We start from the raw sequence: 14,979 nt of genomic DNA on the forward strand, positions 1-14,979 counted from the left end.
CATGTCCACCATGGTCATCTGGGAGGAAGCTCGTTTCTATAGTCTCTGGTGCACCGAGCACTCGGAATGAGCAATCCGTACTTCATTGAATCAATGGAGAGATTAGTATGAGATAGAGTCGGTGTATAATGAGTCACGCCAAGAGTGAAGCCAAGTCTACCTATTGAACTGTCAAACCAGCTACCTATCGTGCAAAGTAAATAAACATTACGATGCTATGAAGGGTTCACGAAAGGTATTGCAATAAAATATAAAATATAATCGAAGAAATGAGCATAAACACGCAGTAATCGTTAAATTGTCATGAGATACGCTCGGTAATAATTAGTAATGAGAATTTCTACTAATTTTTGTTGAGATAATTTGATAAAATCACTGATATAATGATTTACTACAGCCGCAATATTTTTTCTCTCCCTAGAAGTCATTTGAAGTTGTTGTAGAAGTCCTCTGTTGCCAAGTGAAAAGAATGGCAATCTTCCGAAAACCGTGATGCGAGTTCAACTGTTTTTCTCTTGGCGTGACTCATTACACACCGACTCTAGTATGAGATGGTGTTATATGCAAAGTGCGAAAAGAGTATGAAAGAAATACAATAGAAATTAGTCTCGGAAAGTGATAGCAACCGGTCCGCACCCGTGTTTATTTCAGTTACCATGGGGACGGAATTTGTGATTAGCCCCGGTCCCTTTCAAATTGTATAATTATTTATGTACGGTCCTTATATTTGAAATGACGTTTCACATTCATCTAGTGATGGCCGATTGTCATTCGAATAATCGATTAATTGATTAAAGAACCGAAAAGTAAAATATTTGAAATCGGTTATATCATGCCGATATAAGCATTAACATCTCCAGAGGATCATCACTAGGGACAGTGGAAATTCGCGGTCAAAAATCCAAAATTTCGCGGTCGATAAATGAGAACAAGTGGAAATTTCGCGGCAAATTCGCGGTTGATTTTTTTCTTTCAATATACCGTAGAAAAGTGAAATTTTCTTTGCTAAAACAACCAATGAGTCTTTATTGAACTAAAATACAGTTATTCAACGGTACATTTTATGCTTTCTTTGCATTATTAACCAAAAGTACATGATTTGTCAAATTATCTTCGGTCATATTCTGTCGTCTACAAGTATTAATTAAATTGTACTGACTTACGCTCCGTTCTGCATCAACCGAGTTTCCAGGGATTGACAGGTACTTTATCGCTATTCTGAAAAGCTCAGGAAAACGATTACGATTCGAAAACCAAAACGTCAATGGTTTCACACTGTCACATATTTCCAGTACTGCTTGCTTGTATGCTGTCAGTTCATCTTGCAAGGTCAATTTTCTGGTTGTGCACTCTGGAATCCCGTCGTACAGGTCATCAATAGACAAAAACTTCGCTTGATGGGGATCCAGTAGTCGAACCGCCCGAAGAAACTTCAAACCAGGTTGACAGAATCGCGTTGTGGCTGTGGGTGTGTGATAGTACTGTTTCATCTTATTCGATGCATCTGCAAAGACTTCCCGCTGCCATCGAGGTACAGACTTTTCTTCAGATTTGTCTGAAAATACTGTAAGAAAAAAATGATCAGTGGATTTTTTTGAAAAAGTACTCCATTTATGTACCTGCTAGCAAGTCCATGATTTTATTGTACGCTAAATGTATCAGAACATGGCGGCTTTCAAACCAGGTCAAAAGCTCAACCAATTTGGTCGTACTTTTGTGGATGAACAGTATTTTCTCTCTCAGTTTTCGGTCCTGAAGCAATTCATGTAGCTCATTCAACGCATTTGTTGCTGCTGATATTTCAAGTTCGTTGCCGATGAAATTTTGGTAGTGATTCACATAATCAGCATGGTAGGCGACAGCATTTAGCCAACTATTCCATCTCGTAATGACTGGAACGGGAGGTAACGGTACTTTGTCCTTCTCAACCCCGGTAAGTTCAGCCATCAACTCCTCAAAACGTTGCTTTCTCGAGGCAGAATGAGTAAAAATGGACTTGAAGCATGCCACTAAACGATCAACGCTAGGGAACTTCTTCCTCCACACTTCACCGATCAACCCCAAAATATGTGCATTGCACGTCATGTGAATGCAACACGGAAGTAGTCCTTTTAGATTCTCGAAAGCTTTAGTCATGTAAGTGGCGTTATCCGTCACAAAGGCTGTAACAGCATCAAAATTAACACCATATTTAGCCAATGTTTTTATTATACTTTGGGACACAGTTGTAGCATTGACATGTTCCAAGTAAATAATATCAGCTGTTACAGCTTCCATCTTCTCCTGTTCAGAGGTCGTAACAGGAAGAACAAATATTACATGTAGAACAAAACGATCCTGTGAATCACTGGCTTCATCTGTTATGATTGCAATCGAGGTTGAGGTTTTAACTCTAGCTTCAAGTTCTTTTTGGTTCTGATCGAATACCTTTGGAAGGTATTCCTTTCGGAGGTGGGATGAATTTGGTAGTTGTCCCAGATTTTTAACACTCGATTGGAGATACTCACGCAGTTTAGGATGGTCCAATTTATGTAACGGTACATTCGCGGCACAGAAAGCCTCTACCAACTCGAAGTGTGCCACGTTTCGCGCATCTCTGGAGATCGTTTGACGCTGAAATGCTCCGACAATACTCGCTTGTTTTTTTTTTCTTTTTGCGTAGCCTCGTCCTGTTGCAATTTTAGCTTTTGCAAGTGCTGTTGTGATTTCAGGTGCTTGTCGATTGAGTTTTTCCTCGAGTTGTCCAGGGTCACGTTGCAGCAGGAACAAAACAGTTGTCCGGCATCCGCATGTAAAACTCCCTGCGGGTATTGTTTAACACGGTCTTGGCACGATATGTTCACAGCTTTCTTCATGATTCTATCACAACACATCGAAACGCAATCACAAATTCACTTTGTATCAATTGTTTCCGGACAAAATAGCGCGATAAACAGCGAGCTCAGCACCGAGCGGAATTTCCTAAGCAGAGCTTTTTGACGTTTAATGACGCACACATGAAAAAATGCAAGAAGGAGGGAAAAAATAGTGAGAAAACTACGAAATCATGCATCCCCGTGTGCTAGATAGAGAAGGACAATCAAACGTCAAAAAGGGGGATTGGCACAAATGTCGAAACTCGTCGAAAGAAGGAAACCCCATGGGTATTGCATGCAAGTCGCATGAAAACAAAACGAAATATTTCAAGGTCGACATGCAGTGTTAGTTTTTTTCATGAATTTCGCGGCATTTCGCGGGTTTTTCTAAATTTCGCGGACGATGCCACGAATTTCCACTGTCCCTAATCATCACCGATCGTTTCAAACATGTGCTGTTCTCTCATTGGTGGAAAAATGGCAGCACAGCGAACCAAAAATAATCGATTAGTTGTTGATCGACTAATTAAAAAATAGGATAATAAAAATTGATAAAAATGAGCGCAAAATTTCATCTCTACCGAGGGGGCAGCAAAACCACTAAATTACCTTGAATACCGGGGGTATTCATTGGATGAAAGGGACCGTTAAAGAGGACACTAAAATATAAAGTTTTTCTTCCGACAGTTTCATCTTAGTATTCATCTTTGGAACAACATCATTTGGGTCTATTTCGGATTTGAATTAACGGATTTGAAAACGGTTTTCACTCAAGGGCATACTATTCCTTATATTTTAAATAAAAAGGATGAAACGAATTATTCGTCACGGTTTAGAAGGAATTTTCGACCTTTTCCCTTAATACCGCCGCTTGATGGGGCGCACATTGGTCTCGTCGACTGTTTTGGCGATTTTATCCCACAAATTTATCATCTGAGCTACCATTTTGATGAGTGTACCTTTTATCTTCAGTTCCCTCTTCATAATTGTCCGGTAGCTTTCAATGGGCCTGAACTGGGGACAATTGGGCCGATTTAGGGTTTTCGGAACAAACTGGATTACGTTGTCATTGTACCATTGTTGTACTTACCGGTTGTAGTGACAACTCCGGTCAAAACGTCACGGGACCATCATGTGACTGGATGAAGGGCAGAATTCGCTCCTGGAGACATTCGATTTTGTATTCGAGTTCATCATTTTCCCAGTGACGAAAAGCTTTGTCTTCTGGCCGCAGCTGCAAATTCCCTGCCAGATCATATATTTACGTGCGAATTTATCCGCAAAAACAAATTTTAATCTGCCAAACCTTATCCTTGTAAAATTTTGGTCCTGGACGCTGTCCGAAGTCGGTCTTTACATAGGATTTATCATCCATAAGTATGCACCCACCGGACTTGGTCAGTAGGTTGCCATACAGCTTGCCCGCTGCTACGGTATTCTGCTTGAGTGATCGATTTGATTGCCTATTGGCACGGTATGATGTACGGGCGGCATCATACTTTTCACTCAAATCGCGATCGGACATACCTGGGTTGCTTCTGATGGACCTCACGACCTTTCGGTTGGCAGTTCCACTCCGGCGTTTACTTTGAGGCTTCCGATTCGTCGTCAAGATTTCTTTAATATTTCCTAGCCTAGGGCTAATGTGAAAGATTTACATCCTGAGCTGCTGCTAGTTTTTGCCTTTGTTTTCATGTTGAGAATTCCAATCCAGCGCTTGCTTGCAGATTTCGTTTCTTCCCCTTCGTAATGTGTGGTCGATCCACCTCAACTTACGTTCTCAAATTTCTGTTGATATCGGTTTCTGATGACATCGACGGTGGAGTTCGAGATCTAACTGTGAGGCCACCAGGCACGAATTATATACCGCAGATAACGGTTGATGAAGACCGGCAGCTTTTGAGTGATCTCCGCTAATACACAACACGTCTCGCTGGCTTATAACAACACAGATTTCACGTATGAATTGAAAATTCGTATTTTGGTGCGTTGACTTATCTGGTTAGATCTCCATTAATTTCAAAAACTCGCAAAAGCAACCCTAGTCTTCTTGATTCGTGCACCTATACACCGCTCTTGGTCCCGCTGGCTGCCAAGATATTGGAAACTTTCGACTTTCTGCACTGGTTGCCTCGCCACCGTAACGAAACTAACGATTTTAAATTAGCTCACTACTTGACTAGCCTATTGGTCCCAAGCAAATCGATTAACGTATCCCATTCTAGTATAAATTCCAGTACTACACTATGTTTGTTTTGATTCGCTATGAAAGTTTGACAGATAAAATGAGAGGTTAGTGGATTTTCCTATGTTTCGAGGGGTGAATCGATTAGCTTGGGACCGAAGATAGTACCAGAGCTGAGCCAAAAAGTTGAGCTCGTTTATTCGGGACCTTCTGGTCTTAGAGTTACCTCTATGGTAACACTCCGTGTTGACATCCAACGATTTGGTCTTGTTGCCGTTGATATTGATCAGAGCGCCATTATTCTAGAAGCGCAACAACATGAGCCAAATCGTAGTCTTTAAGGTACTCCATAGTGATAGGATGCCAAAGCAGCCCACGATTCGGTTCAATCAATTGCACCTACCATCTCGTCGATTACGATTAGGAACAGTAGTATCATAGAGGTAACTCTAAGACCACTGGGTCCCGAAGAAAATCATTATTATTTTTGGCTCACTCAGTACCAGAACAACGGTCCCAAGCAGTCCCAAGCTATTTCACTCACCCCTGCATGTTCTGCATGAATCCACACACCCCTGATGTTATCTGTCAAACTTTCATAGCGAATCAAAACAAACATAGTGTAGTAATAGAATTTCAACTAGCATAGGGTACGTTAATCGTTTGCTTGGGACCAATAGGCTACTAAAGTGGTGAGCCAATTTAAAATCGTTAGTTTCGTATTGATTGTTGGTAGTATACTTCGTTGCCTGAAACCTGCGACTACCCGGATAGGGTCGAACAAGGCTCCGTTATATGTATTTGTATTTGTATTTATTGTATAAATCCATCTGACATGGTGGTCTTAATGAACACAACTTAACTAAAAAAAAACTTTAACACGTTGTACAGAAAAAAAAACAAAATCATTCTGGTCGATACCGTAGGCGGTTTCGAAAGACGTTGGTAGAGATATTGAAGTCAAACAAGCTGTAATTGTCTTGGAGTCTTCGACTTATCGAATCGATGGGATTGTTGGATCCGTACTGTGTTCGTCTCGTTGGCTGGCGCAATAGCTGTCTAGATCGCAGCACTCGTTGAGGGGCGTAGATGTTGAGCTGACTCAGCAATGCAGGGCAGTCTATTTCGGAGCGTAAAATGTTGGCTCCTAAGATAGCTTGGCTGAACTTGCGTCTATCCACTAGCGGTTCAATACCAAGCAACGCACAGCGGTGCTCGTAGGGTGGTAGTCGTAATGAGTCGGTCCATGGCAAGCCTCGTAGAGCACATCTCACAAATTTCCGCTGCATTGATTCGATTCGTGAAATCCACACAGCATCGTACGGAGACCAGACGGCAGAAGCAAATTCAAGAATTGATCTTACTAGCGAGCAATACAGAGACCGCAAACACAGAGGGTCATCAAATTCGTTCGCTATCTTGAGAATAAATGCAAGTTGACGATTTGCTTTATCAACTATTTCCGAATAGTGCATTTTGAATGTGAGTTGATAATCCAGTACCACACCCAAGTCTTTAACATGATCAACCCGATTCAGTACAGTGCCATTGATAGTATAGTCATGTAGGATAGGATTTCTCGTTCTTCGAAAGGATATGATACAGCATTTGGACACACTGACTGCTAGATGATTCAGTGCACACCAACTGACAAACAAATCTAGCTGTTGTTGCAATTGACGGCAATCATTGGTGCTCCTAACAAACAGGTAGATTTTCAAATCGTCTGCGTAGAACATTAGGCAGCAATTCAGAAGAACGTGGGACACATCATTGGAGAACAACGCGAATAACATCGGCCCCAAGTTGCTCCCTTGCGGCACCCCACATCGAGAAATGAAACAATTGACGGCCATGGAGGACTCAATATGTGAAAGCCTCGTACTGCGCTTCGATGAGGTTGACGATTTTATCCGGGACTCCTTTACGTCCTGCATCCAGTCGCGGTATACCAGATATTACAGAAAAGTTAATGCAACCATTGGATCATCTTTGAGCATCTCTGCTGATATGCGATCTGTTGAGTAGCAACCGATCAACTCTGTCCAAACAACAAGCATGTAGCAACCCATGAAGATTCGTGTCACTAATTTATTCATTCCTTCACAAACCTTCGTTCAATAAAGAAGTTCTTTTCCAATTGCTCTGCCTAGTTTATTAGGTTATGGGCCCAGAGCGGAACCGGAATCGATAGTGAAGTAACGGTCGTTTGATTCGTACGGAAGAAGACTTCAAGATGAGCGACGACAAACTCTGGCTGTTTAACGGCGAAAACTTCGGGAACTGGAAGTTCAGAATAGAAGTATTGATGGAAGACAAAGGCTTGCTGGAGTGTCTGGAGAAGGCTGTTGCTGACGAAGAGTACGCGAGGGAACTTCCGGGTGATACTGCTGAAGAGAAGCAGCGGAAGAAGAAGCTACTGGACGAGCGGATGGCCAAGGACAGAAAATGCAAGAACCTGTTAATTCACCGTATAGTCGAAGATCAGCTGGAATATGTGAAGGATAAGAGAACTGCGAAGGAAGCTTGGGATGCGCTCAAGAACGCCTTTGAAAGGGTCGGAATCGCTGGAAAACTATTCTTACGGAAGCAGTTTCAAGAGTTGCGGCTCAAGGAAGAAGAGAACGTCAAGTCATTTTTGCTCCAGTTCGAGAAGGTACTTCGTGAGATGAAAGCTGCAGGAGTGAAGACTGAAGAAGAAGACGTCGTCTGTCAACTTTTGTTAGCCCTGCCGAAATCTTATGAAGCTCTGATTACTGCCTTGGAAACCATTCAGCCCGATCAATTAACTCTCGAATACGTCAAGAAACGTTTGTTGGATGAGCAAGTGAAGCGGTCCGGTAAGTGTTCAACGAATTACGAAGAAAACGGCAGTGGTGAATCTGCGTTCGCTGGAAGAAAAGCTGGCTACAAGTGTTACGGTTGCGGTCGTGTTGGACACAAGCGTGCTGAATGTCCTGAGAACCGTCAAGTCGACAGAAAGGATCGAGAGAAGAACTGGAAATCTGGAGGCAAATTTGGACGACGGCAGAAAGCTGGAGCGAATGTTACGAGCGAAAATGAGGTGGCCTTCATTGCGACTACGAGCGCTGGCAGTGGTGCATTGCTGACTTCGTCGAAGAATCGGAAGATAGAGTGGTTCCTGGACTCAGGCGCCACTGATCACATGTTGAAAGACAAATCGTTGTTCGAAGAATTACATTCATTGAAGCGTAAAATGCACATAGCTGTTGCGAAGTCTGGCCAAGTTATTGTTGCTGAAACCGCTGGTACCGTAAGAGTGGATATGCTGGTCGATGGAAAGAAGCAACCTGCCGTGGTAAACGAGGTATTATACGTGCCGGAGCTACAATGCAACCTGTTTTCGGTGCGGAGATTGGAAGATAATGATATGACAGTCAAGATCGTCAGCGGAAAGGTGACTATATTGTCTGTACTGGTCGGCGATTGGGTCAATTGTATGCGTTAGATATTTTTGTCCGAGACGGAAGTGAGGCAGGATGCGCAAGTGCGATGGTGTTCAAAAGCGATGGGTTCGATTTGTGGCATAGAAGGTATGGTCATCTTGGCGCAGGTAATCTGAAGAGTCTGTGGAAGAATGCGATGGTTGAAACTTCTTCGAAAATTCAAGACTGGCCAAATAGTTGTATCTGCGAAATATGTTTGGCTGGGAAGCAGACTAGGCAAGCATTTGAAGAATCGACGGAACGACGTTCAAGCCGACTGCTAGAATTGGTCCACTCGGATGTGTGCGGACCATTCACTCCGACTACCTGGAACGGAAAGCGATATTATGTAACGTTCATCGATGATTTTAGCCACTTCACCGTAGTCTATTTGTTGGAGTCAAAGGACGAAGTTCAAAAGATGTTCGAGCGTTACCATGCCCAGGTGACAGCATTCTTCGGCGTGAAAATAGCTAGGCTCAGGTGCGATAACGGAGGAGAATACAGCAGCAAATCATTTCGAAGTTTCTGTCGTGCTGAAGGAGTTCAACTGGAATTCACGGTGCCGTACAGTCCACAACAAAATGGAGTATCAGAAAGGATGAATAGAACACTGTCGGAGAAGGCCCGGTCGATGCTGCAAGATGCTGAATTGTCTAAATCAATGTGGGGCGAAGCTGTGCAGACTGCTGCATATGTGTTGAACCGAAGTCCGACGTCTGCTCTTCAAGAAAAGAAAACTCCATATGAAATCTGGTATGGCAAGAAACCAAACGTGGACAAGATGCGCGTTTTTGGATCGATTGCGTATACGTGGATACCCAAAGAAAAACGTGACAAGCTGGACTCTAAAACCTCGAAGAATGTGATGGTAGGATATACAACGAATGGATATCGCATTTGGGACCCTAGAACGAGGAAGATATTCACGTCTCGTGATGTTGTGTTCGACGAGCGACAAGTCGTTGAAGCTACAGTGAAGTCGATACCGATGCCATTTGGAGATAATGATTGCCGAGAGGAACAACTAGAAACAGAAGACGTTCAAGACGAGATGGAAGAACCAACCGCAGACGTTCAAGTGATTGACGAGCTGGAGGAACCAATCGACGTTCAAGTTGTTGACGAGGAGGAGGAACCAACCGGCGCGCTCCCTTCGCAACCAGAACGTGACAACTGCTCGGCAGAAGTGCTCACGAGGCATAGCGGACGGGAGCGCAGAATTCCCGGTAAGTTCCTTGATTTCATTACCAGCTTTGGGGCGAATTCTGCCGATCAAAGTTTTGCAGGTGCTACCGAGACCATTGATGATTCCGTGATGGCGTATGCACTTAGTGCAGAGGCGTACGTGGACAACCTACCTTCGACAATAGCTGGACTGAAGGAGCGAAGCGACTGGTCGGACTGGAAAGATGCCATAGACAGCGAGCTTGACTCATTGCGGAAGAACGGAACATGGGAGCTAGTGCCGAAACCACCAGGCAAGAATATCATCGACAGCAAGTGGGTTTTCAAAGTCAAACGTGATGAAGCTGGAAACGTGGATCGATTCAAGGCACGCCTCGTAGCGAAGGGCTATTCTCAAAGGAAAGGATTCGACGATAATGAAACATATGCTCCTGTGGCGAAGATTACTACTGTTCGGGTGTTGCTTGCAGTGGCGAATCAGGCGCAGTACCATGTGCACCAGATGGATGTGAAGACGGCATTCCTGAACGGCCTGCTGAAGGAAGACATCTATATGCGTCAACCTGAAGGACTGCAGAGCGACAATCCTCAACTAGTATGCCATTTGAAGAAGTCGTTATACGGGTTAAAGCAAGCTCCGAGGAGTTGGAACGAACAGTTCAATTCGTATGTACTGAAGCTCGGATTTCGACGATCAAAATTGGATAGCTGTTTGTATTGGAAGCGACAAGAAAAGACTGTAATGTACATACTATTGTACGTGGATGACATCATCATTGTCTCGAACTCACTGGATTCTGTAGCAGAAATCAAAACGATGTTGACCAAGAATTTCGAAATGACGGACATGGGTGAACTGAAACACTATCTGGGGTTGAAGGTTGAACGAAATTTCAAGACTGGAAGAATGAAGATCAGCCAACCGAAATACATTGCAGACATGTTGAGAAGATTTGGTATGGAGGATTGTAACCCCGTTAGTACCCCAATGGACCCGAATTTGAAGCTGGACACCAACAAGGATGACAACCCAACAACACACCCGTATCGCGAATTGATTGGATGTCTGACCTACTTGACGATATCATCAAGGCCGGACATAAGCGCAGCTGTAAGTTATTTCAGCAGATTTCAAGCTTTCCCTACTGACACCCAGGACAGAGGACAGAAAATCAATTTCCGGGAACGTTTTCCAAGTTTATGGTGCGACGGTATCCTGGAATACAAAGAAGCAAGCAACTGTAGCCCTGTCGTCAACAGAAGCGGAATATGTTTCCCTTAGTCAAGCGATGTGTGAAGCAATATGGCTGCGTAACTTGCTGTGCGAATTTGGTTCTACGTTCGAGCATCCCATACCAATATTTGAAGATAATCAATCTTGCATTCGAATAGCTGAGGAGCCCCGAGACCATAGACATATGAAGCACATAGATATTCGATACAACTTCATGCGCGAGAAGATTCAAGAAGGTGCTTTCAAGATAATGTACGTACCGACCAATGAGCAAGCAGCTGATATATTCACGAAGGCCTTGCCAAGAGGACCGTTCACATTTCTTCGAGAAAAGCTGGGATTGTTCGGTTGAGCGGGGATGTTGAGTAGCAACCGATCAACTCTGTCCAAACAACAAGCATGTAGCAACCCATGAAGATTCGTGTCACTAATTTATTCATTCCTTCACAAACCTTCGTTCAATAAAGAAGTTCTTTTCCAATTGCTCTGCCTAGTTAATTACGATCGACCCCGGGAGCCTTGTTGGATTTCATACTTCGGGATAACTGCTTCAATCTCCTGCAGTGATGGGCCCTTGGAGTTGACGCGAGTGATTCGCCGTACCCTTGGAGGAACATACCGAGATGTTGATGGCTGGTTGGACGTCGAAACTTGAAGAAGTTGTTCGAAGTGCTCAAACCAACGTATCAGCTGGTCAGTGGAAAGTAACTGTCCAGTCGCGTCTTTCACTGACATCTTCGGATTCATCCTTGCTCCAATCAGGCGTCGTGAAATGTCGTAGAGGATGCGGATATCGCCAGTTGTTGCGGCTTTCTCCCCCAGGTAGTCCATCCACGCTCGCTTGTCCCGTCTGCAAAACATTTGACTTCCTTCTCTAGAACCGTTGACACACTTTTGCTTCTCTACGCTCTTCAGCTTTCGACTTTTTTCGCCACCGTCACCGGCGCCGGTGATGTAGTGGTAAGCGTGACAGCTTTCTCACCCCAATGGGTCTGGGTTCAATCCCAGCCGAGGTCGGTGGGATTTTTCTGAGGCATAAAAATCTCTGGTCACGTCAAGGTCAGGGAAGTAAAGCCGTTGGTCCCGGCCCATGTGTGTTGTGAATGGGTGCGATATCCTACGCAGGTGTGGAAGATGCCTTACTGCACATTCGATTCCCGTCAATGTATGGCAATCGATGTCCGTCGGTGATTGGCACTGGATTGCGGAACAGAGACCGACGTTAAATAAAGGAAGTAGAAGATGGCCATCCACTGTTCCTCTATGCTGCCACCTTCCGGAACGTCCGGAACATGTTCGGATCTCAAGTTCTTCAACGAACGATCTTTTCACAGCTTGATCTTTTCGTCGGCGTGTGTTTAATTACCGTCCGAGCCTCTCCTCCCTCCGCTGGATCCGTGCAATGCGAAGGTCAGACGCGATGACGGCGCTGCGTTTATTCCGGACGTCCAGAAGGCTCCGTCCCCATTTTCGGCTGATACAGATGTGGTCAATTTGATTTTCGGTATGTCCATCACAGTGGAGGCGAACCAGCCCAAGGCTGAAAGCCTCATTAATAAAGTTAAATAATAATAATATGTCCATCACCGGAAACCCACGTGGCTTTGTGCACTGGTCGATAGTGAAAAAGCGAACACCCAGTCACCATATCGTTATTGCCACAAAATTCTGCGGACAGCTCACCGTTTTCCGCTCATTTCACCGAGTTACCCTTTAGACTTAATCCACGACTGCATTCAGTTGACTGTAGAAATTCTCCTTGTCCTGTAGCTCGACAGCATCGATTGGCGCAGAACATTGGATTATGGTAAGGTTTAGGGAACCCGTGTTCGGCCGACGGACTTCACTCAGTCCCAGGATTTCGAGTTGCCGTAAAATCAGTTCGTCATCTTTCGCTGTTGGTTTCTGTAACAATGTATAAACTTCGGAGACATTAGGTGGTTGACCTAAGGTCTCCTATGTTCGTGATAAGGCTGCAATCTTAGGTTGGCGCAGCATTTCCTCTACAACCGTGCCAGTGTTCGCGTCGCACCTCCTCACTTTGCTATTGTCGGATTAACAACATTGCCCAGGCTACGCCACCCAGTGCATCTTACCCCATCTTGCCCTACAACCTATCGAATCAATCTTTTCGATTTAGACGTGCCCTAGTAAAACCAGTGAATGTAAAGCAAGTATGTGTCAGACCCTCTGAAGCATTCAAGACGCCCCCGTAGCTCAGATTAAAATTGGATTTCGGAACAATGAAACTCCTCCGCCATTGGAATGGTACATAATCGCTTATAGCTTATATAAAGGATACTACTAGATGGATACAACATAAAATTTGAGATTACCATAAATTACCTTCACATACGGATCTGGAACTTCCCAGCCTTGGTAACATATTTCACCCCTTTGAAGGGTTTATACTTTTCACCGTACATATCCAATCGATTAACTTTCAATCCGGATACGGCAAGCTGGGAGATCGTGAATTGCACCCTGAAATATGCCAAATCATAAGAAACATTGCAAAACGTTTGAAAGGAGGTTTAAAAATCTCACCTGTCAATACTGGTTTCCAGCGAAGTGCATCCCGACGCCACCGAGACCGTACCCCTGATGTTGGGCAATTTCGTAACGTCAATTCTTCCCACGTCCCAGTGGAGTGTTTTCGTCACCGGATCGAACGTATACTTGCCCTGGCTGGCAAGCAGTGCACAGGTCAACACCGACTTTGGCATGCGAATTTCCAGCTTGACGCCTTCCACCACTCGACCCAGCGTCGTTTTCGGTCCCACCGTAATGTCCATTCGACCCTGCTCTCCCGGTTTCAGGCTCAAATTGTGACGCACGTAGATCGGAATCGCTACGACACTCTGGGAACCAACGTGGTACGACATCAGCCGGAAGTTTCCGTCCGGTGGAATGAACGAAAGAATACGTTCCGATTCCCAACGCTTGAAGCGGACACACGGATGAAATGATACATCGTCGAATAAACGGGGGTTCATGAAGGACAGGGTCAGGTCCGGCATTCCACTCAGCTTGATGCAGCAATCAATCTGGAATCATTAAATTTTAATCTTTTAAGGATACTGAAATGAAGTTAACATAGGGAAAAATCTTACATATCCCTGTATTTCAGCGAAAATCGTTTGCCCGTTCTTATCGATGATGGCATCCACTTCCTCGACGACATCAAAATAGGCCTCATTGTTGGTGTACTTGACACCGGTTCTTCTCCACGGAATGGCCGACAGCTGACCGGTAGGAAGCGTTCCACTGACACTAGAAATTAAACCACCCATTTAATTTCGGCTCAAAGCAGAAATCTCACCTTCCCTACTTTGATTTGCCGGTAACGGAATTGGCTATCGTTCTCAGGATATTCGGCGGTTTGATCAGCTCCTTCAGAATGTTACTCTCCGTCGCCAGTGGGAATCCATTGTCCAACATTTCATCCAGCAGTTCATACACGACCACGTAGTTTTCCTTAATTATGCTTTCGGTACATTCGGAGAAGTAGTCCTCAAACGTATCCACCACTCTGTGGAGGAACTCGATGACAAACAACGGGGGACATTCCTGCTTGCAGGCAGCGACTAGCGAAACACCTCCGCGCTGGATCGAAACCAGAAAATGGTGCGGGGTGGAAATCACCGGTGGTACGTCCTAGAATTGGAACACTCATTTAGAAATCGTTGATCAAAAAGTGCTCCGCCAGCTGCCTACATTGGGATTCTCCCGTTGGACATCCAGGAAGTAGGACACGCATGTCCGGGACACAACACTCCGCCAATGTTTCTCCAAGAACACATCGCTGGAAGGAAAGATAGAAAATGGTATAATCTGCCAGCACTGATTTGGGATCGATTCAAAACACCGAACGAATCACTTTCTAATGGGAAGGAAATTTCACCTTTTCCACCTTAGATTCCACGCCAATCGGCTCAACTTTACTTACCCACTGGAATTGACGATGAATAAACTGTGAATCATGATGTTTTATCGGCAAATTCCACTGATTTGATGGGTTGTTTCAATCAATTTTCATAAACCATCTGCGGGAGAGACGATGATGTGTTG

The 14,979-nt window shown here is 44.4% G+C and overlaps 1 protein-coding gene across 1 annotated transcript; it reads right to left on the reverse strand.

Annotated features, from left to right (window-relative positions):
* Window positions 1–13,191: 13,191 nt before the first annotated feature.
* carmine (AP-3 complex subunit carmine) lies at window positions 13,192–14,966 on the reverse strand. The gene is made up of 6 exons (XM_065234456.1): window positions 14,858–14,966; window positions 14,626–14,713; window positions 14,240–14,565; window positions 14,022–14,181; window positions 13,456–13,955; window positions 13,192–13,392 (listed from the first exon to the last, which is right to left on the reverse strand). Exons 1-6 carry the CDS (start codon window positions 14,890–14,892, stop codon window positions 13,257–13,259), a joined length of 1,245 nt encoding a protein of 414 aa, XP_065090528.1. The 5' UTR covers window positions 14,893–14,966; the 3' UTR covers window positions 13,192–13,256.
* Between the last annotated feature and the right edge of the window lie 13 nt (window positions 14,967–14,979).

This window comes from Ochlerotatus camptorhynchus, unplaced genomic scaffold (assembly GCF_037179485.1).
Source record: "Ochlerotatus camptorhynchus isolate MF236.1 unplaced genomic scaffold, CSIRO-AGI_Acam_v1.1 ptg000434l, whole genome shotgun sequence".
Classification (NCBI taxonomy): domain Eukaryota; kingdom Metazoa; phylum Arthropoda; class Insecta; order Diptera; family Culicidae; genus Ochlerotatus; species Ochlerotatus camptorhynchus.